The sequence below is a fragment of the Mercenaria mercenaria genome, chromosome 6 (assembly GCF_021730395.1).
Source record: "Mercenaria mercenaria strain notata chromosome 6, MADL_Memer_1, whole genome shotgun sequence".
Taxonomy (NCBI): Eukaryota; Metazoa; Mollusca; class Bivalvia; order Venerida; family Veneridae; genus Mercenaria; species Mercenaria mercenaria.
The window spans coordinates 54959125-54986921 of NC_069366.1; the positions used below are offsets into that span (position 1 = coordinate 54959125).

Sequence of the window (27797 nt, forward strand, 5' to 3'; positions counted from 1 at the left end):
GATAAAGCACAAAAATATCACATTTTCACTATTTTGGTGTATTTTTCCCCTCAAAATCTGCATATTTGTAGCCTAAAGAATTCTAATTTCTAGCGGTGAGAGGTAAAATTGACCCAAAATTGAAGATATCTAACAGTTTAAATGTGTACTTTATGCAGATCAGAGTAGAAAATCTATGGCATGCGATGCTGTCAATGTCTCATTTTTACGCAAAATGTCATAGACTTTTTATACTACATATTAACGTATTCACGGTATTGCAGTGTAACAGACTAAAAATGTCACGGAGTTGTTTACTCGATGAAGTTTTAGAACAAAAACATCTCAACCAATCACGCCAAATTCTCGCATCTGGTGTTGAAACCTTGTCAGTTTTTAGGCCTTATTTCCTTGATTACTCTGCATTAGTTGGTAATTTCCTTAAAAATCTGATTTTAAACAAGATAATGTGCGTATTCTTCAATGTGAAATTCCTGTTATAAAATCATTGCGGCATTTTAAGTTTCGAAAGTGTCTTAATATCCGGATAGAATTTTCATTCGGACAGTTCTTAACTTCCACTAAGAACATAGTCTTACGTTTTCATACCGGTCAGACTAAAAAAGCAAACATCATATGACTATATAATAAGTGTATTAATTTACTTATGTATTTTTCCTATAAAAAGAAGCATTTTCCAAATGTTGTTCACTGATCAATACAGCATATGTGTGAACCTGAGTTTTTTGAGTTGGCTAAACGATGAAATCGTTTTGACGAGTCCTTGCTATCCAGCGATTCTCTAAGTCTAAATGGACCAAATAACACAGTGAAGGGATGTAGTTCCATTAGATTTCTCAAACTTCAAACAGTTCACTGCATGAATGAAGTTAAGTTGTGTGAATTCCCTTTGCTATGACCAATATACGATGTAATCTGTCATATTTATGACTTGTAATTGTGCAATACTCGAATGTAACTCATTAAGCATAAATGATTGCGCAGGCTTACAAAGCTTGCGTAACATCCAGCGAAAGACAAAAAATAGTTCCACAGGGCTCCAGATAAGATGCGTATTAATTAGCGTAAATTATGTATAGAAATAATTCAAATACGCATGTCTAATAATTTCTAAGCGTATAAAAACGTATATAAAATTACAGAAATGCACACAATGCTTTTTTAAAAACAAAATTTGAATCGTCTGGATGCGTTAGGTAACATAGCCGATCCCGATCAGCCTTAATTCTCCCACATTGAACGTATACACGCATCGTATGATTTCTATAAGCTTTGCGTGGGTTTCTACACACACACATGAATTTTGCAGTCAGTAAACGGATAAATTATCGGAAGAAGAAGCTCTTACTGGTTTGTTTAGTTACTACAGATATTAAAAATGATTTTAATTCTTATTTTTCGAGAAATAAACAAATCGGCGAAACATTAAATTGTATTTTCTTGTAGTTTTTGAAATCGATAGTAGATCGTCTATGTTTGGCTGCTTTCACGAAACGAAACAACTTTTTTATGAAAAGATTTAAATAAGAGGTAATTTAACCGTAAACTTCAATGTCAGATACTGCCAATTGCTGCTAAATGTCTTCGTATCATCACAATTTGTAAAATATATTGTTGAAAATGGAGAAAAGTGTAATCGTAATTGGATATAATATTTTGGGTAAATATCGAGCTGTGTTATGAAATTTTAACATTCGTGTAACATACATGATAGATATTATTGTAACAGAAATGATTCTAGAATTTATTTTTATTACACCTACATATAATCTATGTCAGACTGGTATTCTAGTCCTGAGGCATGATCTGAAAGTAAAAAGATGAAGTGAAGTCATACTTTGGATATTGTAATACTAGAAAGAATCTAGATCGTAACCTTTCTGGAATTTTGACTGGTTTGGATAATTTGCTTACGATTCTGGTTCGCAAAAAAATGAAACCGTCACCCATTCTGCTTTTCATGATGACACATGGCTTGATTTTTGCAGTCAGTAAGCGGATGAAATATCCCGAGAAAGAGCTCTTACTGATTTGTTTAATTACTACTGATTTTAAAAAATGATTTTATTTCTTATTTTTCGAGAAATAAACAAATCGGCGAAACATTAAATTGTATTTTCTTGTAGTTTTTGAAATCGAAAGTAGATCGTCTATGTTAGAGTGCTTTGACGAAACGAAACAATTTTTTTTATGAAATGATTTAAATAATTTCACCATAAACCTCAATGTCAGATACTGCCAATTGCTGCTAAACTGTCTTCATATCATCACAATTTGTAAAACATATTGTTGAAACTGGAGATTTTGGCGGTATAAAAGAAAGTGTAATCATATCCGGATATAATATTTTGGGTAAATATCGAGCTGTGTTATGAAATTTAAACATTAAAGTAACAGACATGATAGATATTATTGTAACAGAAATGATTCTAGAATTTATTTTTATAATACATACATAGAATCAATATCAGACTTATATTCTAGTGCTGAGGCATGACCTGAAAGTAAAAATATGAAGTGACAGTCATTCATACTTTGAATATTGTAATACTAAAAAGAATCTAGAGGTAATATTTAGAAATTGAAACATAAAATTTCTGTTAGAAATTGCACCAAAGTCTGTATCAAAGGTCTACATTTTCAAAATTTTCTTGTGGTGATACCCCAAACCCTAATTGCAGGAGGGGGTATCCTCCCACACCCTCCCCCCATATTGCCACTTTACAGTTTGATACATTTGCCCTTTTACCACCTGCTACAATGCCCATTTCAAAATCTGACTGCAGTTCAAAGCGGGAAGGAACACCCCTCCCCAAACCCACCCTGCTACTGACCACGTAAAAATGGCTCAAACATTTTTTCAGCCCAGTCTGGGCCTGTCTGTCTACATGAATCAAAACGGATAATTGAAAGTACATAGACTTTGGGACTACTGACATGGTTTAGGGGTTAACAGGTCTGAAATAGAATAAATGATGGTTTTAACTAAAAAAGAACTGCATTTATTAATATTGGTTATCTTTTCCGAAATTGGTAGCTAGTCCGAATAACTTCTCTTAGTTTCGAATGCGCAATTTTCCTGTCAGTGTAAACATTCATGACACTATATATTGACACTCAGCAACATTTACATATCTTTAAACGCAAAAGTAAGTATACTTTAAATTCACATCCCTTATAATATGATTGAACAATACCTAGCGTGTGACACGGTTATTGCCAGGCCCCTTATCTGTAAAATATCTGAACAGTTCTTTTGTCCATCCGTTACAAATTGTATGTGGCAATCTGCGCTATAAAATTTCAATATATAAATTTTCATATTCAAATTTTATCATGTGCGAATATATACCAGCCGATAATTGCCTGTTTTGGTAATGCCGGAGGCAAATGTTTACTGGAAAAATATTTATAGTCATGGGCAGTATCTTAGTGTCACCTGTCAAATTGTAGTTTGTACTTTCAACATTTTTATTTTTGTGAACCACTCTTCAATTTTAGAGAAATATATTGGGTTTAAATACTTGTATAATGTCAATCAAAGTTTTACTAGGCATCAATTGAATGTCCATTTCATCTATTGAAACAAAATCTCTGTTCAGTTGGGGAAAAAAACTAAAACCAAACTGAAACTGGTAGACTATACTACCAGTACATCAATCATTAGCCGACTCTCAGGCCCTTCAGGCCTTTGATTTATTATTTCACTTTGCAAGACCAGAGTTATGGCCCTTTGCTTTGTCAGAAAATAAAAGTATGTGTCCCACTCTCATGTATGTCAAAATTCACTTGACTTAGAGTCATAAAACATTAGAGGATTAATATATTATATAGCATTTTAAGTGTTGCACCTGGTGTTTTCTTTTGGATTTCACGCAGGTAGGCCAGAGTTATGGTCATTTACTTAATGAAAATACACATTAAGTGTTTAAAAGTCTGTGTTGCATAATTATGTCTTGAAGAATATTTCCCCTAGAGTCATAAAACATGGGGGGAGGGGGCGCCTGTGTCCTAGGCGCCTGTGTGCTATGAACCACATCTAGTCCTTATTCTGAAACATGTGAGACAATAGTATTAATAATATAAACTTAAAATGTATGAAGAAAAATAGAATTTATCATCTGAATTTACATTTCAGGACTGTTTGAACAATGGCATCAAACAATGGGCGCAAACCAAAAATGGTTGTGTTTGATCTAGGTAAATATATTACTGAAGCCTTCTTTAAATTAACATTCAGATTTACATACTGTTCAGCCTTACTGAAACAGTTAAATTGGTATCTTACTGTAGTGGTTGCTTGACTTGTTGAAATATGTTGTCTATATATTATTTGTATTGGTATTGTCACAATGTCCATAAAATTTGACAACAAAACATGCTTGTATAACTATAACCCACAGATCTCAGTTGTATTAGTGAAAATGAAAGCTTGTGTTATTCATGTTCTGTTGGTCTGCAGAACTTTTATCTAAGCTACTTTCCTTGCAGTAATATAGGATTGGTTCATCCTAAATGACCTCACAGTTCTCATTAGTGTGAAGGAGATAAATTAATACATAATATTATACTATTTAACATGTGAAGCATGGCTCAGTTTTTCTGTCAGTTTACCACAGTTGATAGGGAGACTGGTGAAAGAACATTTTGTTGTCAGTTACGAGGGTTGATCCAGAAGTAATGTCACTTCTCATTCATTGCGCATTTATCCATCGTTGTATTATTGTAGAAATTAGATCAAGATGTAAGCTAACTCAATTATGATTACTTTGTTAAGTATTATTTGTAGGGTTGTTTTGTTTTAGATATATAGAACTTCAAAGTTCACCCCTGGCGGCATTTTGCCACATGAAAAATTAGCTTTTCTTTCAACAGTAGAAAACGACTAAACAAAGAAAATCGCCAATTGACATTAAAACAACACACCTATTCATATGAAACTATGATGATATGTAGTTATGTCTTTAACCAATCATTTTATGAAAACTGTAGTGGTATTTTCGCATATAAAAGCCAAGACTTGTTATTGAATATTGACAAACATCAATTTCTGACGTCAATTACATCAGTGACATGCAGCGATCATGATTACTATGGTCGGTGGTTCTACCCAGGTGCCCGCTCGTGCTGAAATAATGCACGGAGGGGCACCGGGGGTCTTCCTCCACCATTAAAGCTGGAAAGTGGCCATATGACCTATCATGTGTCGGTGCGACATTAAATCCAACAAAAAAAAAACAACAAAAAACAAAAATATAAAAAAATATTGCAAATAGATCAAGGTACTTAGGTAGGATTTTTGTTGTTTTCTTTTCATTATACACATTATTATAGCTCCAGTGATATTACCTTTGGGTGAACCTCTGTATGTTACATGTATCTAATAGCTATATGACATCTTACCCGGATGAATGATTTTCAGCATGATTTTCATCATCATGCTTTAACGAGCATGTGAAAATGATAATAAACAATGTCTTCTTGTAATTTACTGTCTGATTTACCACAGGTCAATGTACAGATTCTTGTGTATTTAACCACTTGGGTTAATGTCCTTGTTGTTTAATTCCTACTCATATGGAATCTGAACTGTTGTTAATCAGACAATAAACAATGCAAAGGCATTGATTATTTAATAGATTAAGCATGGCTGCCGAAGAACATTTGCCTTTTGACCAGTGTTAAAAGGTCACTGTTATAGACATTTTTTTCCATTCAAAAGGAATGGACCGCTTCCCTTAATTAAAAACACAACAACAACACTGTATAACATGCACTAACTGCTTAAATGTATTTACAGATTATACACTATGGCCATTTTGGGTTGACACACATGTAGATCCACCATTTCAAAAAAGAAAGTAAGTTACATATCTTTTTCTACAGTATGTTATGGTAACTTAAAAAAAAAACATAGAGTCAAGTAACAGCTCTCTGAGTAATAATCATGTCCTTTTGCAGTAGGTCGTGTTGTTGGAACAGGTGCTGTCATATTTATTCCTGGACAGGAAACAAAAGGTAAAAAGGTTATGAGTATGCTGGACTATGATTATTGACCATGGTTTTTAGCTCACCTGTCACAAAGTGACAAGGTGAGCTTTTGTGATTGCGCAGCGTCCGTCGTCCGTCCGTGCGTCCGTGCATAAACTTTTGCTTGTGACCACTCTAGAGGTCACATTTTTCATCGGATCTTTATGAAAATTGGTCAGAATGTTTACCTTGATGATATCTAGGTCAAGTTCGAAACTGGGTCAAGTGTGGTGAAAAACTAGGTCAGTAGGTCTAAAAATAGAAAAACCTTGTGACCTCTCTAGAGGCCATATATTTCTCAAGATCTTCATGAAAATTGGTCAGAATGTTCACCTTGATGATATCTAGGTCAAGTTCGAAACTGGGTTACGTGCCGTTAAAAACTAGGTCAGTAGGTCAAATAATAGAAAAACCTTGTGACCACTCTAAAGGTCAAATTTTTCATGGGGTCTTTATGAAAATTGGTCAGAATGTTCACCTTGATGATATCTAGGTCAGGTTCGAAACTGGGTTACGTGCGGTCAAAAACTAGGTCAGTAGGTCTAAAAATAGAAAAACCTTGTGACCTCTAGAGGCTATATATTTTACAAGATCTTCATGAAAATTGGTCAGAATATTCACCTTGATGATATCTAGGTCAAGTTCGAATCTAGGTCACGTGCCATCAAAAACTAGGTCAATAGGTCAAATAATAGAAAAACCTTGTGACCTCTCTAAAGGCCAATTTTTTCATGGGATCTGTATGAAAGTTGGTCTGAATGTTCACCTTGATGATATCTAGGTCAAGTCTGAAACTGATACGTGCGGTCAAAAACTAGGTCAGTAGGTCTAAAAATAGAAAAACCTTGTGACCTCTTTAGAGGCCATACTTTTGAATGGATCTTCATAAAAATTGGTCAGAATGTTCATCCTGATGATATCTACATGTAGGTCAAATTCGAAACTGGGTCACATGCCTTCAAAAAGTAGGTCAGTAGGTCAAATAATGAAAAAACCTTGTGACCTCTCTAGAGGCCATATTTTTCATGGGATATGTATGAAAGTTGGTCTGACTGTTCATCTTGATGATATATAGGTCAAGTTTGAAACTTGGTCAGCTGCGGTCAAAAACTAGGTCAGTAGGTCTAAAATTAGAAAAATCTTTTGACCTCTCTAGAGGCCATATTTTTCAATAGATCTTCATGAAAATTGGTCTGAATGTTCATCTTGATGGTATCTAGGTCAGTTTTGAAATTGGGTCACATGCGGTCAAAAACTAGGTCAGTAGGTATAAAAATAGAAAAACCTTGTGACCTCTCTAGAGGCCATATTTTTCATGAGATCTTCATGAAAATTAGTGAGAATCTTCACCTTGATGATATCTAGGTCAAGTTCAAAACAGGGTCACGTACCTTTGAAAACTAGGTCAATAGGTCAAATAATAGAAAAACCTTGTGACCTCTGTAGAGGCCATATTTTTCAATGGATCTTCATGAAAATTGGTCAGAATTTTTATCTTGATGATATCTAGATCAAATTCAAAACTGGGTCACATGAGCTCAAAAACTAGGTCACTATATCAAATAATAGAAAAAATGACGTCATACTCAAAACTGGGTCATGTGGGAACAGGTGAGCGATTCAGGACCATCATGGTCCTCTTGTTTTTTAAGTTTTAGTGACTGTTGAAAATTTTTCTTTGCATATCATTAGAAAAAAGTCAGCATTCTAGTGGGGATTTGTATATGTATCTGTTTGATAACCATTTCATCTATTATGATACTTTAATGTAGCATAATATAATTAAGAAATTAATGGAAATTTCGGCTGAGTAGCTTTCAGAAATTTGGTATGACATAGCGGTACATGTTGCGAGGAATGAATGAGAAAGAGGCCTTAGTACATTTGAGCCGTGCCATGAGAAAATCAACATAGTGGCTTTGCGACCAGCATGGATCCAGACCAGCCTGCGCATCCGCGCAGTCTGGTCAGGCTCCATGATGTTCGCTTTTAAAGCCTTTTGGAATTGGAGAAACTGTTAGCGAACAGCATGGAGCCTGACCAGACTGCGCGGATGCGCAGGCTGGTCTGGATCCATGCTGGTCGCACACCCACTATGTTGGTTTTCTCATGGCACGGCTCATTTAAGTAAAGAAGCACTTCAGCTTTTTTTGCATTCAATCCTCCATAGTGCATTCAAGTGTGTGAAGGTCTCCATACAGCAGGTCAGCCTGGCTAAAATGTGATTTAAAGGGAATTCCTATAGTTTTTTATGCGCATCTTTCTGCGCAGCAGACACTTTCTTTGGAAAACTGAACTAAAGTCAACATTTGTTGAAACATGTTACAGACAATCTTAAATATGAGGAATCTTGAATGAAATAACATTTTTGATAAGTTATATCAGTAATCAAATGTTGATATTGGTTTATGTTGTATTGACAAGTATCATGCCCGACAGGTATCTTGCTATTTTTGTGGTTGTGTTTTCACATCGCATTTTAGTACAAAGACAGTGTTGTTCATATAATGTAAGATAATTGACTTAGTACTGATAAGACATTGTCACCTTTCAGATTATTAAGTATTCAATTATAGAAAAAATTAAGAATTTTTAAAACTTTTTTTAACTTTTAGCAGACATACATGTAATCAATTTGGCCAGGTTCGCGCCATTTCCGTCCGAACAGGTGTTGTATTCTAGCGGTCTTAACATAAAATTTAGCCTGGCGACCCATATATTTTTAGCCATTTTTATGCTCACAAAACAATTATCTATACACAAGAAAAACAGGAAAAAATTCTATGAAAGAGTTTTTTTTTTAATTTAAAATATATTCTTCACTATGGGTATTTTTCATTGAATAAAGTTCACAAAAGTAAAATTGAAACAATATTTATTTTTCGTTTGTACCCATTATTGTAAGGATAGAGTATTACAAATATGACTATGATATCAAATAAGTATATAATAAAATCTGTAAAAAGAAAAAAAAACGTATTGTGCAGTCTTGATGTATATTTTGGTTGGTATTTATAAAAAAGCAGAAAATTATGAAAATGTTGAAAAATCGCTGGCAGTTTCAACAACAGTGGGTGTGTTCAAAACAGTTTTTCACAAAAACAAGCCTGGTGACCTATTGTTTTTATTTGTTCATTGTTTCCAGCACAACTTTTCCTATCTTATATGTGAATTTAAAAAAATTCTATGAAAGGAAAAAAACTATAGGAATTCTCTTTAAGCCATTTTCAGTGCCAAAGTAACATAACTAGATCTGCCTTGTTAGCCTAGTGGTAAAGCATCTGCTTCTAGTGTGGGAGGTCAAGGGTTTGCTCCACGGTGGCATCATACCAGGTACTAGTAGCTTCCTTGCTTGGCATTCAGCATTAAGAGGTTCCTAAAACTGATCAGTTCGGTGTCAGTATCATGTGACTGGGTGCGGTATCATGTGATGTGTCTACAGCTTGATATTCCAGTGAGGCAGTGCTATGAAGTTGGGCATTACGCTCACAACTACTGAAAAAGGTGTTAGAACTGAACACACAACATAAACAACAGAATTCTAAGAATATAGCCTTACTATTCATAACACACTGGATGGGCAATATCCTTTAAAAAGCACATATCTTATATGACAACATAACTAAGCAAACATAGCCAATTCAGTCCCATAACCTCTGGGATATATCACCTTTTGGTCAATAGATTTCACTGGGATCAGAATGCAACAGCTGTAAATAGTTCCATTGAAGGAAACACATCTGGAATGTAAACATTCCAGATTTAACACTGGAACATTTCCACTCTGTCTATAAACGTTTGTTTCTTTTGGGATTTTAACTGCACTTTAGTTACTTAACAGCATGCAGTTTACCAGGCCAGTGTTTTTCTATTCTGTACAAGTACTACCCTATTCTTCTCTACAAGTAACTGCCAACTTCTTCACATGAATCAGTGGTGGAGGACAAATGATTTCAGACACAATATCTTTTATCAGATTCTCATGGAAAACATGTCTTGCCCGTGGATTGAGCTAACAGCTTCACTTTCCCTATTGAGCTTAGCCGGTGTTCTTCTATCTTTCAATGAGTAGTTGTGAAATATTGGCCTAGGTAAATGCTGAACAAGCTGATGGACTATGATGTATTTTTCTGTTTACAGGTCTGGAGAGGTTGTGGATCGTCATGGTAGACTTGTGAAACCATACCCTGAAGTACCAAAGATTCTAGAAAGGTTAAAGTCAGAGGGTTACATCATAGCTGTAGCTTCAAGGTTTGTTTTATTTCTTTGTGCATGTATTTAGTTGAGACCTATTCTACTTTGAGTAAAGGTGGATAACAAATGATTTCAGATAACTTGCCCTTTGCTGCTGTGGCATGGAAATCTCAAAAATTGCTATATAAAGAATGATATGTACATACTATTGATGCATAACTGAGCCATTATTGATTTTGTATGTTTGAACTTAATATTTCCTATATGTATTCAATATATGTAACAGTTATCAGTGATTTTTTTACCTGTGCGTCCTGCGTCCTAGATGCATAATTATTTCCAGGGACACATGTTTTCAAATAATGTACATCCAAAGGACGAATTAAATTTATAACAAAAAAGTCTGATGATGTTTGTTTTCTTGATTTACTACCGAGAATCTGCAGCCTTTTTTACCCACGCACCAGACAGTAATTTATGATGTCGCTTCTGATTGATTCTCGATATCATTTCTAACCAATCTTTGCAGCTCTAATCATTACTGCGGTAAATCTATACGGTGTACATAAACAAACACACAGTAACAAAATGCCTTGAAAGAAAAAGAAAAAATTCGAGGCAAAACAACAAACAATGTCAGGTTTTTTCAGTACCAATACTAATAAGGATGCATGACCTAGCACATCACACTCGGCGACCAAGTTTACTCAAGTAACCTGTGTTACATAATTATGTTTCTGTATCAAATAATGGATTTTGAATTCAGTTCCAGTCATTTTTTGTTTTATTTTGATATGATTATCAAGGGTATTACAGTGCATTAATATTGAGATCTGTCTAAGGCTAGTTCAACTGAGAGAAGCTCGGGATGAGCTATTGGGATTACTTGTTGTCTGTCATAATCGATGAGTCTGGACTCTTTGATTTGTAGCCCAGTGAGTCCTGGGACTCATACATGGAAATTTGAAAAAGAATCACTGAGTTATAGGTTATTAAGCATCTGTAGAGAAATATATATAACTTCTGCAATGGATCTGTCTATTTCTTAATTTTTTAATTAACATTTATTCTTTTATCAGCTTGAAAATATTAACATTAGTGATTTTTTAATGTGGCAAAACACAATAAATGAGGTCATTATTATCCTCACACACATGATACAAAATTTGCAAGTCAGTTTGAGACAAATATTTATATGATGTTTAAGGTGGATCATATTGAAACTTTTTGTATTGTTTAAAATTGATCAAACAGATTTTTTCATATTTTTTGACATCTTAGGCTTCACTATTTTGTTTTATGTTTACCGTAGAATCAAGTATCATTCATATATCAGGCTGAGGGTTTCTGTTCCTTGGCCAGAACAAGTGAATTTGATTAGTTTTAACTGACATGCTATACCTGGCTTATTGTATGTTATTTCAGGACTGCATGTACCAAAGAAGCAAACTCTCTTATAGCCCTGTTTGACTGGAATAAATACTTCACATACAAAGAAATATATCCTGGTTGTAAAATTACACATTTTAACAAGTAAGTATATAAATTATAATATATATAAACTTTGTATCCATGTATTGAGATGTATCTGTTTTGAAGTTGATATTGATAGCAAAAGTTTTAGCTTACTGGAGACTGACCTGTATTGACAGAGTTATCTTTCAGGTTAATGAAATTTAGTGGTTTATGAACACATAATTCAGTTTTCCCAGGAAATGAAGCAGGGAACATCAGATTTTGAACACACTACATGTATTTAGTTTTTAGCTCACCTGTCACAAAGTGACAAGGTGAGCTATTGTGACCGCTTGATGTCCGTTGTCTGTCGTGCGTCGTGCATCGTGCGTAAACAATTTCTAAAAAAATCTTCCTCTTGAAAACCACTGAGCAGAATTACACCAAACTCCACAGGAATAATCCTTGGATGGCCCCCTTTCAAAATTGTTCAAAGAATTGAATTCCATGCAGAACTCTGGTTGCTATGGCAACCGAAAGGAAAAACTTTAAAAATCTTCTTGTCCAAAACCACAGGGCCTAGGGCTTTGATATCTGGTGTGTAGCATCATCTAGTTGTCCTCTACCAAAATTATTCAAATTATCCCACTAGGGTCAAATATGGCCCCGCCTCGGGGGTCACATGGTTTATATAGACTTATATAGGGAAATCTTTGAAAATCTTCTTGTACAAAACCACATGGCTTAGGGCTTTGATATTTGGTATGTAGAATCATCTAGTGGTCCTCTACCAAGATTGTTCAAATTATCCCCCTAGGTTCAAATTTGGCCCCGCCCCGGGGGTCCCAAGTTTTACATAGACTTATATAGGAAATCAAGTTTAAAAGTTGTCTTGTCTGAAACCACAACACTTAGACCTTTGATACTTGGTTTGTAGCATTGTCTTATGGTCCTCAACCAAAATTGTTCAAATTGTACCCCTTGGATGAAAAGAGGCCCTGCCCTGGGGGTCCCAAGTTTTATATAGACTTAAATAGGAAAAAGCTTTAAAAATCTTCTTGTCTGAAACCATACGACCTAGGCTTAAGCCTTTTGATATTTGGTCTGATGCATTGTCTTGTAGTCCTCTACCAAAATTGTTCAAATTATGCCCCTGGTGTAAAAAGAGGCCCCGCCCTGGGGTCACTTAGTTATTATGTGAGTTATATAGGAAAAATACTTAAAAAATCATCTGATCCTATTTCCAAGACTGTTTAATTATAATTACCTGATGACCCCAAGTAATATGATGTCACTTGACTGTGACCTTGACCTACTGACCTGCTTTCTTGTTTTTTAAGATACAGCCTTGAAATTTTGATGACATACACAGTTTTGCACACAAATCGTAAAACTGAATTTCATTGACCATGAATGTGACCTACTGACTTTCTTAATATTTTATCATCAGTTTGACATTTGAAACATGTAGCTCATATTACTCAGGTGAGCGATCCAGGGTCGTCATGACCCTCTTGTTTCTTGGAAAGGAAGTGGGAATTAGCAGTTTATGTTAACAAAGTTTGGTTTTTCCTTTGATTGGAGAAATACCTGTTTATGAACACATAATTTGGTTTTCCTTTGAAAAGGAAGTGGGAAACAGCAGTTTATGAACATAAAGTTCCAGTTTTCCATGGAAAGCAAGTGAGAAGCAGCAGTTTATGAACAAATAGTTCAATAATAAATGTTGAATATTTTAATACTGTGGGACTCTTTTTTTTTTTTTTTTGGAATTGTAGATTTAAAGGTTACAGTGAGTTACCATTTGAGGATATGTTGTTTTTTGATGATGAGTACAGAAATATACGAGATTTGTCTAAAGAAGGTAAGTGCATTTATTTCATTTAAAGAAAAATCTGTAAAAATGTTTTTAGCTCACCTGTCACGAAGTGACAAGGTGAGCTATTGTGACCGCTTGATGACCGTCGTGCATCGTCAGTCGTCCGTCATCCGTCGTGCATCAACAATTTCTAAAAAAATCTTCTTCTTGAAAACCACTGGGCAGAATTACACCAAACTTCACAGGAATGATCCTTGGGTGGCCCCCTTTCAAAATTTTTCAAAGAATTGAATTCCATGCAGAACTCTGGTTGCCATGGCAACCAAAAGGAAAAACTTTAAAAATCTTCTTGTCCAAAACCACAGGGCCTAGGGCTTTGATATCTGGTGTGTAGCATCATCTAGTGGTCCTCTACCAAAATTGTTCAAGTTATCCCCCTAGGATCAAATATGGCCCCTCCCTGGGGGTCACATGGTTTATATAGACTTATATAGGGAAAACTTTGAAAATCTTCTTACAAGTACAAAACCACATGGCTTAGGGCTTTGATATTTGGTATGTAGCATCATCTAGTGGTCCTCTACCAAGATTATTCAAATTATCCCCCTAGGGTCAAATATGGCCCTGCTCCGGGGGTCCCAAGTTTTACATAGACTTATATAGGAAAATTTCTAAAAAAATCTTCTTCTTGAAAACCACTGGGCAGAATTACACCATGAATGATCCTTAGATGGCCCCCTTTCAAAATTATTCAAAGAATTGAATTCCATATAGAACTCTGGCAACCAAAAGGAAAAACTTAAAAAATCTTCTTGTCCAAAACCCCAGGGCCTAGGGCTTTGATATCTGGTGTGTAGCATCATCTAGTGGTCCTCTACCAAAACTGTTCAAATTATCCCCCTTTAGGGTCAAATATGGCCCCGCCCTGGGGGTCACATGGTTTATATAGACTTATATAGGGAAAACTTTGAAAATCTTCTTGTACAAAACCACATGGCCTAGGGCTTTGATGTTTGGTATGTAGCATCATCTATTGGTCCTCTACCAAGATTGTTCAAATTATCCCCCTAGGGTCAAATATTCCCCTTTCATACTTAAATTTTTTAACAAACACTAACTCTAATTTGTGTTCTTGACAGAATTATGCCCCTTGGTGTATCTTCCTTTTAAAGTAGAGGTCTCTTATTGAGACATACATTCATTTTACTGTCAGATCCCCGAATAGTGGAGTGCGCTGTCTTATGGACAGCTCTTGTTAAATAATTTTACAGAAATGTTCCATAGGTGGCCATCTCTCAAGTATGTTCAGTTTATTTAGGTCAGTAAAACAACATGGCCATTTGGGGTTTTGGTAAATTTTCCCTGTACTGATATAGTGGTAAATTAAACAGTCTGCAAATCAGAAATCATAAGCCCAATTTTGAAATAATTTCACAAGATTGATTTTGGATAACCATTAAACACAGTTAACCACATTGTTCTGATTGGTCAAAGTCATAACCAGCAGAGCTATAAATAGAAAAAATTCGAATGCCATCTCCCTTTAAAACTGCTGGATGATAAAAAAAATTAAATTAAATGGGCTAACAATCCAACAAAGAAAAAAGCAGTAACACACTGATCACTAAAAGTTGCAAAGAAATTAGCTTTGTCCTCGAGTTATCCCAAGTTTTGATGAATTCAAACACAAAAATACAAGATATACAGCTGGGGTCCATATGAATTTCTTGAGTCAGTCCTGGTGCTTGAGCCGTTGATGGCATGTAAACAGCGTTTCACTGTATAAGATCAATGGACAGGGACCATATAAATTGCTGGAGTAAGTCCAGATGCATCAAGACATCCATGCTGAAGTGAATGATGTTTCATTGTACTTGGCTATGATTATATGTGAACTATATTTCATGTGTAACATGTTTCAATGTTAACAAGGATATAAGAGTAACTGTATTTAATCTACATTACAGGAGTAATGTGTTATGATGTTAATTGAGGATAAAGGTGTAACTTTATATTACCTACATTTCAGGAGTAACATGTTACTATGTTGATGAGGATATAGGTGTAACAGAGAGTGTAATACAAGAAGGTTTCCAGCAGTTTGCTGATGGTATCAAGAAGAAAAGTTGACCACAACAGAAACTAGAGGACTTTAATTTGTGTTTTCTGTGATAGATCCATTTTTATCTAGATTGGACTCCACATTTCAAGCTATATTTTAAGATGTTCAGAGTGAGAACTTTCAGATAAAGAATTAAAATTCATAAACTCTGTTACATGACCATATCAATTGAGGATATGTTTTTGCTTCTGTATATCCATCTTTTATGTAAAAACAAACAAATGTTCTATTTATTGTTATGTCTTTTCAGTGGGTTTATCTGTGCACCTTTATGTGTGCATTTCAAAATGTTACACGAAGTCAAGACGTTATAATATCTATGATTTGGAAAAGTTTGATAGTTCTATGAGAGTCTGATAGATCTATGAGATTTCTAGATTTCTTTCACATTTGAATACAGCAGAACATGTATTTTTATGTTTTTGGCATTTCAAGTGATTTTTGATATTTTTTTTCGGATATAATCTACAATTTTATTTCAACAAGACATTGAAACATATTAAGTAGAACAGAAAATAGTTTGGCTGGGACAGCTTTCAACAGAAAAGAGAATAATATAAGTACATTTGTATCTTTTTTGCTTTTGCCATGTTTATAGAATGAAAAAGGAAAATCAAAACGTTAGAATGGAACTTTACTATTTAAAAGAATTGACAAGTCCTGCAGGTCCAGGTTACATTAATATTATTGAAGCCATGTTTTTTCATTTTAAATCATGAAGTCAGTTTTTAGCTCACCTGAGCAATGCTCAGGTGAGTTTTTCTGATCGCTCGATGTCCGGCGTCCGTCGTCTGTCGTCTAGTGTCTGTCGTCTGTCGTCCGTCGTCTGTCAACATTTAGCTTGTGTATGCGATAGAGGCTGTATTTTTCAATTAATCTTCATGAATATTGGTCAGAATGATAACCTTGATGAAATCTAGGCCGAGTTCGAAAATGGGTCATTTCGGGTCAAAAACTAGGTCACTAGGTCAAATCAAAGAAAAACCTTGTGTATGCGATAGAGGCTGTATTTTTCATTTAATCTTCATGAATATTGGTCAGAATGATAACTTTGATGAAATTTAGTCCGAGTTCGAAAATGGTTCATCTTGGGTCAAAAACTAGGTCACTAGGTCAAATCAAAGAAAAACCTTGTGTATGCGATAGAGGCTGTATTTTTCATTTAATCTTCATGAATATTGGTCAGAATGATAACTTTGATGAAATCTAGGCCGAGTTCGAAAATGGGTCATCTCGGGTCAAAAACTAGGTCACTAGGTCAAATCAAAGAAAAACCTTGTGTATGCGATAGAGGCGGTATTTTTCAATTAATCTTCATGAATGTTAGTCAGAATGATAACCTTGATGAATTCTAAGCCGAGTTCGAAAATGGGTCATCTCGGGTCAAAAACTAGGTCACTAGGTCAAATCAAAGAAAAACCTTGTGTATGCGATAGAGGCTGTATTTTTCAATTGATCTTCATGAATTTTGGTCAGAATGATTTCCTTGATGAAATAAAGGCCGAGTTCGAAAATGGGTCATCTCGGGTCAAAAACTAGGTCACTAGGTCAAATCAAAGAAAAACCTTGTGTATGCGATATAGGCGGTATTTTTCAATTGATCTTCATGAATTTTGGTCAGAATGATATCCTTGATGAAATCTAGGCGGAGTTCGAAAATGGGTCATCTGGGGTCAAAAACTAGGTCACTAGGTCATATCACGTAAAAACCTTGTGTATGCGATAGAGGCTGTATTTTTCAATTGATCTTCATGAATTTTGGTCAGAATGATTACCTTGATGAAATTTAGACCAAGTTCGAAAATGGGTCATCTGGGGTCAAAAACTAGGTCACTAGGTCAAATCAAAGAAAAACCTTGTGTATGCAATAGAGGCTGTATTTTTCAACTGATCTTCATGAAATTTAGCCAGAATGATTACCTTGATAAAATCTAGGCCGAGTTCGAAAATGGGTCATCTGGGGTCAAAAACTAGGTCACTAGGTCAAATTGAAGAAAAACATTGTGTATGCAATAGAGGATGTATTTTTCAATTGATCTTCATGAAGTTTGGTCAGAGTGATTGCCTTGATGAAATCTAGGTCTATTTTGAATATGGGTTATCTGAGGTCAAAAACTAGGTCACTAGGTCAAATTAAAGAAAAATCTTGTGTATGCAATAGAGACTGTTTTTTTCAGTTGATTTTTATGAAATTTGATCAGGTTGATTGCCTTAATGAAATCTAGGTCGAATTTGAATATGGGTCATCTGAGGTCAAAAACTAGGTCACTTGGTCAAATCAAAGAAAAAACTTCTGTATGTGATAGAGGCTGTATTTTTCAGTTGATCTTCATGAATTTTGGTCAGAATGATTGCCTTGATAAAATCTAGGTCGAGTTTGAACATGGGTCATCTAGGGTCAAAAACTAGGTCATATCTAAGAAAATGCTTGTTTTATCGCAAGAGACCAATTTTTTGGTCCAATCTTAATGAAAATTGGTCAGAATATTTGTTTCCATGAAATCACTAGGTCAAACCTGTTTTACACTGTAAATGGAGTGTTTCTTAGGTGAGTGACCTAGGGCCATCTTGGCCCTCTTGTTATTGTACATCAGGCAAAAAAATGCAAGCTTTAAAGGGCATCACAAGTTTTATTTAATATTTTGTTAATTTAGAAAATTCTTCCTTTCAACAAGTATAAATAGAAAGAAGAAATGAAATGTGATTCAAGGAGGTCTAGATATTAATTATGTATATACACTCTTGTGTTTTCTTTATGACATGTAGAAAAAGTGTTATTGATACAGTACAAATTTTGGGAAATTAGGAATTTATCTGAACTTTGTATTATTTTCATATAACAGTAATATCAACTTAAATGATAATGGTTAATGAGTTTTATTTGATTCATAAATGTTACTATGAATTTTATATATGAGCCGTACTGTGAGAAAACCAACATAGTGCATTTGCGACCAGCATGGATCCAGACCAGCCTGCGCAGTCTGGTCAGGATCCATGCTGTTCGCTTTCAAAGCCTTTTATAATTAGAGAAACCGATAGCGAACAGCATGGATCCTGACCAGACTGCGCGGATGTGCAGGCTGGTCTGGATCCATGCTGGTCGCAAATGCACTATGTTGGTTTTCTCATGGTGCGGCTCATATAGTGTTTTACATCAGGAGGTATGTTCCTTAAAAATTCTAAATAAAAATGTTGAAACAACTTGCATTTTAAATAAAGAAGGGTAAATTTTATTCTTAGAGAGATTCACAGAAAGTTTACCAAAATCTTGAGGAAAATTTCAGATAAAATATCAGTTACCATTCTGTTGAGGGGCCTCTGTGGCAGTACATGTAGGTTAAGGTCGCTGACTGCAAATTACTTGTCCTTTACCTGTGGGTTTGAGCCTTTTGGGGTAGTCACATGAGGAAAGAATGTTGCTGATTTGCAAGAAGTTGTAATTTTACCCAGGTGCGTGCTTGTGCCTGAATTAATGCCAGGAAAGGCACCTTGGGTCTTCCTTTACCATTACAGCTAAAATGTAGCAACATAACCTTAACTGTGTCAGTACCAAAACAAATACCGGTAAACTGAAATCCTATTTAAAAAGTCTATAGTCTGAAGATGATTTGCATATTTTTGAAATGGATGAATTTCAAATACACATTCAATTTTAAGCAGACATTATTGTTCAGGTTGTTTATTATTTAGTTTGCGCATGTGAAATTTGTTTTACATGTATTTACAGGTGCTAGTCAGTATCCAGCTTAAAGTATGATTTGTCAAAGTTGTTCTTGAAAATGTTATTGTATAGATTTGATGTTATATGAAATAAGATTTTCAGAGTAAACCAGTTATAATATGTATTTGTGTTAAAGAGTTGCATTGTGGAATCACATGTAGAGGTTGCAATAGCTTTACCAGACCATACATGTATGCATATGAAACTGTACAAAAGATCCCAAAAGCAGACAGAAAAAGGAGATCATAGTCTTTTTTTTTAACTTGCTTATATTCCTTGATGTATCATGATGTATAACCTGGATTTACCATAATCTATAAATTTTGTTACATATTTCAGACATTTGACTGTCATTCATATCTTTGCATCTTTTAAGTTTAATTGAAAAAAAAATAGTCAAGCAATAGTAACATTTCCGTGTTGTATGCATTGCAAGCAAAATATCCTACAGTGAATTACTTGCCCCACACCTCTTTTATCATGTAAAGAAGCCATCCATCTGGTTTGCAGAAGGTAGGTGCTTTTATCTATGTGGGTGCTTTTGCGTTAAATAATGCTCTATAGGGGCCCCTTGGGTCTTCATCCACCCTTAACCTTTAGCCTGCTGGTGGCAAGTGATTCTGCCTTGGCGACCAGTGCAGACCAAGATCAGCCTGCACATCTGTGCAGTCTGATCATGGTCTGCACTGTTCGCTGTTCAGTCAGTATATTTTCAGTAAACCCCTCTTCAAATGATAAATGGTATGGCCAAATTGAAAGATGGACCAGTTCATTTTAGAAATTCAGCAGGGTAAGGGTTAAACACCATATCCATTGTGCTTCCATGTTTGTTCAGGGCTACCTCCTAGGATGATATTCTGTTTTTGATTACTTTGAAAAGTGACGGCATACCTGCTGATAGTAAAAACGTTATAAATGCTATGTTTGAATTTTATTTAACAAAAATATGACTCTGTAGCAACATTTATTAATATATTAGAAGTATTTAAGAATAACTCACATCATTACACTATACACACATAACGAGGGTTCAACGCAATAAGGGCGTATCTACATATGATTATTATATGTAGATACGCCCTTATTGCGTTGAACCCTCGATAAGCAATATTTAAGTTTTCTACACAATATTCAACTACTATTGTTTCTTCACGGCATCAAAATAATGTTTTTTTTATTGAATCCACAAAATCTTGCCTTTTAATAAAAGTATGTGGAATAAACATCTCACACAACATGTATCTTACTTACATAATTTGCTTTCATACAATATTTGTACAAATTGCATTACATCTCCTCCTCAGTTTTTTTCTTTCGAGACATTTCAAGATATTCGGCTACTTTACGAAAATCTATATCATTTTCCATTTTATGTCGCCATAACTGTTGAGCATACATATCCTGTGCTGTCTGAACCTCGTCATGCACAGGTCTGACCTGCACAGCACCGGGAACTTGCTTCGCATGGAACACTAAATGTAATCCGAAACAACTTGCAAAGTATACAGAGATAAAAACACTAATTATTGTCGATATAAGGCATAATAGTTCTAGAACTAAAAGGAATGCTGCCATTCCCAAGTTGAAATTTGTATTTGTGGTGTATGAACACGTGTCAGACCGACAGATACCGTATATCCCGGTGATGACAACACCAACTACACAGAGTACAGTTGCACAGGGTGAAAGAATTAGATGCACCATTACCTGAAACAAAATAAGAAGGTTTTCAGACATTAACAAGAAAATAATTATATGGACTATTTACGTTATCAACCAGTTACTGAGACCATGATAAAAAAGAAGCTACTTAAAATTCTTATCTTGCAGGACAGGGTGAGCATGCTGACTAAATTTCTGTGACTAAGTAATTTGCAGTTGCCCTATCATAAGTGTAAAGGAAATCTTTAGGTATTTGCATTTTTTTTCTAAACTTTCAAGTACTAAGTAAATTATTAAGCTGTGATCTGTTAGTGTGCCAGAAACCTGTTGTGATACTCATATTTGCTCAAGTATTAAGTGAAAGATGGCTATGCTATAGGCATTATCTATGAATTTACCCATAGTTTTATGCTACCATACATTTAGTTTAATGCTAATAGAGACACCGTTTAAGAATTTAGCATTTGTTTTGCTATAAACGAAATTAGGTCTCTCCCATGGCTTGTATTGGCTCTATCTAGGCTGAATTCCCCAGTGGTTTTGTGAGTAGAGGTATTTAGCCATAGTTTGAAGCTGCTATATACAATAATTGGGTATTTATTCATCATTTGATTATATTATAAGACTATTGTAAGCAATAGATATACCAATACATGGTTTAAGGCATATGACAGGCAGTAGTGTGTGTGTGTTTAACGTCTTTCTCAACAATTTTTCAGTCATGAACGACGGTGTCTACTTGTAGCAGTGAGCACAATGCCCAACTTTATAGTGCTGCCTCACTGGAATATCACGCCGTAGACACATGACATGATACCCCACGGCCCAGTCACATTATACTGACACCGGGCTGACCAGTCCTAGTACTATCCTCTTAATGCTGAGCGCCAAGCGAGGAAGCTACTAGTACCATTTTTTACGTCTTTGGTATGACGCGGTCAGGGATCGGACCCACGGCCTCCCGCACTCGAAGCGGACGCTCTACCACTAGGCTACCGAGGCGGTAGAAGTACTAACTCATGGTTTTAAACTATTATAGGCAACAAAGTCTGAGTGGCGCTGTTTTATGTAATAAAGGTAGTAATCCATGGTTAGAGGCTATTATAGGCCACGGATGTACTGGCTTAAGGACTGACGTTATAGACAATAGAGGTACTTATTCATGCTTTGAGGCTGTTATAAGCAAACGAGGTATTAATCATTGCTTTAATAGCTAGGTTTAAGGCTGTTGTAGGCAACAGAAGTAATAGCTCATGGATTGTCGCTAATATAACCAATAGAGCTACTAATCCATGGTTAGACACAAGTTCATTGATTGACGCTATTATAGGCAATAGAGGTAGTGACCTTTACTTTGACGCTATTATATATGCGACAGAGGAACTAGCTTAGGATTGTCGCTATTATAGGCAATAGAGGTACTAATTCATAGTATAATAGCCATAGTCTGAGGAAATTATAGGCTACAGAGGTACCAGCTCATCGAGCCCGCCCGCTTAACTCAATAGGGAGAGCGCAGATATACAGATCGCGGGGTTCGACCTCGGGCGAGGTGTATGTTCTCTGTGATGATTTGATATTGTGTATGAAAACATTCATCTACCTACTTGCAGAGAACAAATTGTACTGGTACAGAATCCAGAAACACTGATTAGGTTAACTGCCCACCGTTACATTACTGAAATCCTTTTGAAAAAACGGCGTTAAACCCCCAAAAAACACAAACAAAAGTAACACATCGATTGACGATATTACAAGCAAAATAGGTATTAGGTAATAGATTAACGTTATAATAGGCAATTGAGGTACCTATCCATGGTGACGCACTTACAGGCAACAGAGGTTTTAATTATCATAGTACAGGTACTAATCCATGGTTTGACGCTATTATAGGCAATGAGGTACTAACCCATGGTTTGACACGGGTTGGAATGAGGATCTCGAGACGTGTATGTTTTCCCCTGTAGTAAATAGTTCCTCCAAAAATGGACAGTATTAGCACCTGAAGACAAAAAATAACAGTGACATCTTATCTCGTGTAGCCAACCTTGGTCAATATCATTCACGGATCAAAGTCAGCTCCAATCCAAAACAAGAGCTGTCCGTAAGACAGCCAAGCTCGACTATTCGAAATATTGTCCCAGAAGCAGGAAAATATTACCCCAAAAGGTTAAATATCAAAAGAGTTTTAAGTTCAAGAGGGAACATAATTTGACCAAAATGCATTTCAGAGTTATGGGACTTGCTGCTATCAACTAGTTTTATAACCCCAAAGGCACATGTATTAGTTTTGGAGATAGTAACTTGCATGTAAAACTTTAACCAGAATGTTCTAAGTCCTAAAGGGGGCATAATTTGCCCAAAATACATGTCAGCGTTATGGGACTTGACCCAGTGAGGTTGGTGATTGATCTAGAAAAAGAAAAACTAAGTTTCAAATCTATATGCCTTTTAGTAAAAGCTGTATGTACTTGCACGCAAAACTTTAACCAGAATTTTCTAAGTCCAAAAAGGGGCATGATTTGGCCAAAATGAATATCAGAGTTATGGGACTTGCTGCTAGTTTTATAACCCCGAAGACACATGTGAAGTTTCAATTCAATATCTGCATTAGTTTTGGAGATAGTAACTTGCATGTAAAACTTTAACCAGAATTTTAAAATTCTAAGTCCAAAAGGGGGCATAATTTGCTCAAAATACATGTCAGAGTTATGGTACTTGACCCAGTGAGGTTGGTAATTGACCTAGAAAAAGAATAAAATAAGTTTCAAAGCTATATGCCTTTAAATGATGCAAAAACTTAACCAAGGTGTGACGCCGACGCCGACACCGACGCCGACACCAGGGTGAACAAAACAAAAAGTAACTACCCTGTCAATTGCAAATGCGTGAAATAAATCATAAAATAACATTTGATGTTTGAATCTAATTTCTTGAAAAGCGTATTAAACGAAGTTTTTCATAAAGAATTTGCATGACTGAACGTTTTCGAAAGATTGTTAAGAGCTCGTGCTGCGAAAATTTGATTAAACGTAATGCGTGAGGTGGTTATTAAGAGAAAATGTAATATAAACTTTTGCTAGATAACCGCATGTATGTCTTTTTATTTCATCGTTTCTGTATATAACAAAACAGAGTAAGTAAAATGCTACAGAAAGACAGAGTCACAAAGACTGTTGGGGAATATATGATTTTGGCGGACCTTTTCCAAGATATTGCCCCAAAATTCCTTTGATTTTCACGTTTACTGCTTTTCCATACTAGCTTCGTACATTTTCGACTTGACTGTACTGAATTAAACAATGAACTACGAAACTTACCGAAAATCCGGCTATGAAAGCGCCGGCATAATATGGCGCCCCAGATTCAGCTCCATGAATAACGGCAGCGATGTATGCTGCGAAAAATACCAACAGAAAACCTGCCGAAAACTGGAAAGCTGCCAAAGACCGATGTACCAAGCATGCTCGTCTCCTCTGTACTGAAATAAGAGAAAAATGTTCCTGATAGAGATGGTAAATTTTGGACTGATCGAGTAACCCAGTAAACACGGCACCTTCGACATCTGATTTGCTGGACCCTCCGCATGGGAGTCAAACGAGCATCTTCCCATCACTAGGAGCTGGTTGGAATGGTTATAGCCATCCAAATCTCGCAGTAAAACGTCATTCCATGATATATATATATACAAACCGGACGATTAGCTTTGTCAGCCACTTGTTGATACTTCTGCATAGCTTTCTGCCACATAATTGCAATATAATGTATTAGTGGCATTCAACGTAAGCAGTGAGTATTTGCCCTGTGGATATTAAAAAATTTTGTGTATTCCAGAGAGGAGTGGATAAAAGATCTGCAGCATTTACTGCTTTTTAAGTGCAACCCCCTCTTCCCCACCCCACTCCCCCTGCCCACAAAAAACAAAACAACAACAACAACAACAACAAAAAAAGACACTGCATACGAAACCGAACGTCTAAGCCAAGCATTTACACACTTAGGTGCTTAGTATGTTATAATGTATACAGTTCAAAAGCTATTTTCCCGAGGTGGCGGAGACATCTAACATTAGTTCATCGTACAGGACAACAGCTTAAGCTGATCGCCTAGGATAGTTTAGTAGTATGTAATAAAAAAAATCTTCTACCTAACTCGTTAAGTTTATCCATTCTGCTGGAGCTGAAACATTATTGTAGAATCTAACACTTTTTCACTTCCGAATTAATATTTCCCTTGTATTTCTCTTTTTTAATTCCATTTTAATAACATTATGGCGAATCTTTTTGAGAAATTCATTTTTATTTTGACAAGAGATTTTACTCGTGTTTGCTAAAGTAAACAAGATCGCTAAATATACATTTTTGATACAAAAAATCGTTCAATATTTTCTTTAAAGCTTATATTTCGGTATAGAAAATTTATCACACATCTATTTGACAGTCATCAAAACTTGTAAGTTTTCTTTATATAGAGACAAAATATCCGTTCTGTTTAATGAATACGTATAAAAGACATGCACCTTAATGTATAAGTAGTATTGAACTACTACGTGTAAGCAGTCAATTTGAATTTTAACTGTTTTAATTCCGATAAGCTGTTGAACCATCTATAAATTCTTTTTTAATGAATAATTTCGAATGTTTGGTGTTTTTATTTTCACCAACGAATTTTCGAACACCAATGTCACGTTTGAGAGAAAACACATACATGAGGCATGGATTTGCCCTCTTATTCCATTGAAGAATTAATTGCTATTCTTAGTGAGTTAAGAAATCGGGACTTCTTGCAAATCCATGAAACTCGCTAGCAATTTTTTTTCACGATTTAAAAGAATTTTCAATGTGGTTTATACCTGTATTTTATAAACGCATATAAATAGCATTCGATCCCCATATTTATATTTTTACAGTAACTTGCAAAACAGTAAGTGGTTTGCTTTCCACGAGTATCAGGAAATCAAAAATACCTCAGAATAGTGATCTTTTCAACATCTAAATAGAATAGACAAAAAGACCCGCCCACGTTGATTTGCCTAACTCGCTTCCCGGGAAAGATGCAGGCACGAGTTCTTGATTTTTATTCAAAATATTCTTTAATCCAGGATATTTCATACAGTCGATTCGATTCACTTTTGATCTTTTCCGCCTCTAAAATTTGATCTTATCTCTGAACTGTTGGTGTCCAATTTTGGAAGGTTTTTCAAACGACACATTTTTTTTTGACGTCAGACCGCGCATGCAATTATCCGGAAATGGCTATCCCTGGTTATTATTGTACCAATGTTGTTTATACGAAATCTTTCTATGCATATAGTAAATGTGAATATTTAGCAATATACAATGTACCACATTTAAAATTGTATAGTCTATACTTTAACATATTTTTCTACCCATTGCTTTTAATAAGAATGACAATTGTTTTCATGCTAACCTTTACCTTGCTAAATTTCTAAAATGGATTGGTCCATCTTTCAATTTGGGCAGTGCCATTTATTATATCTAGGGGTGTTGACTGAAAATTTACTGACTGAATAGCGAACATTGCATTTCTGTCAAAACGGATAAAATAAATAAAAATAACTATTTATGATCGGCATCTTTTTAGGTAGTATCAGGCACAAAAACCAAAACATTTTATCTTAGGCCTTAATACTATTATAAAAGGAAGTTAAAATACGCATGCTGATATTGAAATCAGTTCTGTTTTATATCAGCACAGTTTTTGTCTAATAATGTGTGTTGTGTGTTACTTATAGAAATAGAACTTGAATAATTCTGATATCACGAGACTTTGAAAACAACGACACAGTCATGAAACGTGTCAGCTGGAAAATGTTAATGATTAAAGAATCTTTTTTTTTTCGATTATTTGTTCAGCATTTAATTATTTTCAAACATATTTAATGAATATCTAATTATCGGCAAACTAGTGCCAGCATGGTACATGGTCTAAAAGATGATTCTTATACATTTTGCCTTCAAGAAAAGAAATTGCAAATTTTTGCATTCAAGAAAAGAAATTGCAACATTTTGCATTCAAGAAAAGAAATTGCAACTTGTTCCGGGATTCCCATCCATATATATTTTTGATTTCGATGTCATAAATAAATACAGTGGAACCTCCCTAATCCGACCCCTCTTATCCGAAAACCTCTCTAAACTGAACGAATTATTTGGTCCCATTTTGTCTTATTCATTCTCTATTGTAAAAATACCCTTGTAATCCGAAACCTCTCTACTCCGAAAACCGAACAAACTTTTGAGAATTTTATATCTAATTACATTAAAATCTACCTTTCTAATCCGAACATTAGTCAATGTCTCTGTTATAAATCTTGCTCACTTCTGTCATTTTTGAGTCTGTTTATAATCTTAACTATTAGTCTTTATAAAGGTGTCAACAGAAATAGGCCCAAACACTGGTAATCAAAAGTCATGTCAGATGTTTGCTTTGCAGATGCGTGCAATTAGCACGGGTTTGAAACAAACTTGTAAGTCTAAGTAGTTTGTTTGAACAGAAATTTGTAAGAATAGACATATGTGCAATAAGTACTGACAATGTAATAGATCCTTATTAATATGTATCTTCCTCACACATTTCTGTAAAATTTGTTCATTAAAGCAGCAAATTGATTCACTAAATGGGGTACTAAATCGGACCATTCCAATAACCAGACAAGTAAAAATAACCTCCTTTTAGCTACCTTCTAGGAATGTAGGAGTGGTGAAAAAAATGTTTACAAGTGATATTGTGAATTTAAATTAACATGGAATTTACATAACCCTAAAGTT

At 35.1% G+C, this 27797-nt stretch overlaps 2 protein-coding genes across 3 annotated transcripts; one reads left to right on the top strand and one right to left on the bottom strand.

Moving 5' to 3' along the window:
* The first annotated feature begins 282 nt into the window (after positions 1–282).
* Positions 283–18577, top strand: LOC123548841 (magnesium-dependent phosphatase 1-like). Of its 2 annotated transcripts, none has more exons than XM_053545961.1 (7): positions 283–411; positions 4139–4200; positions 5801–5861; positions 10171–10281; positions 11650–11757; positions 13458–13543; positions 15528–18576. In XM_053545961.1, exons 2-7 carry the CDS (start codon positions 4152–4154, stop codon positions 15626–15628), a joined length of 516 nt encoding a protein of 171 aa, XP_053401936.1. In that variant the 5' UTR covers positions 283–411; positions 4139–4151; the 3' UTR covers positions 15629–18576. The 2 variants fall into 2 exon arrangements, with proteins under 2 accessions (XP_053401936.1, XP_053401937.1); XM_053545962.1 differs by having other exon boundaries at positions 314–367; positions 15528–18577.
* A 1871-nt stretch (positions 18578–20448) lies between these two features.
* On the bottom strand, positions 20449–25641 carry LOC123550114 (uncharacterized). Its single transcript, XM_045338550.2, has 4 exons — positions 25154–25641; positions 24327–24487; positions 22916–23008; positions 20449–21051 (listed from the first exon to the last, which is right to left on the bottom strand). Exons 1-4 carry the CDS (start codon positions 25173–25175, stop codon positions 20632–20634), a joined length of 696 nt encoding a protein of 231 aa, XP_045194485.2. The 5' UTR covers positions 25176–25641; the 3' UTR covers positions 20449–20631.
* Positions 25642–27797: the final 2156 nt, after the last annotated feature.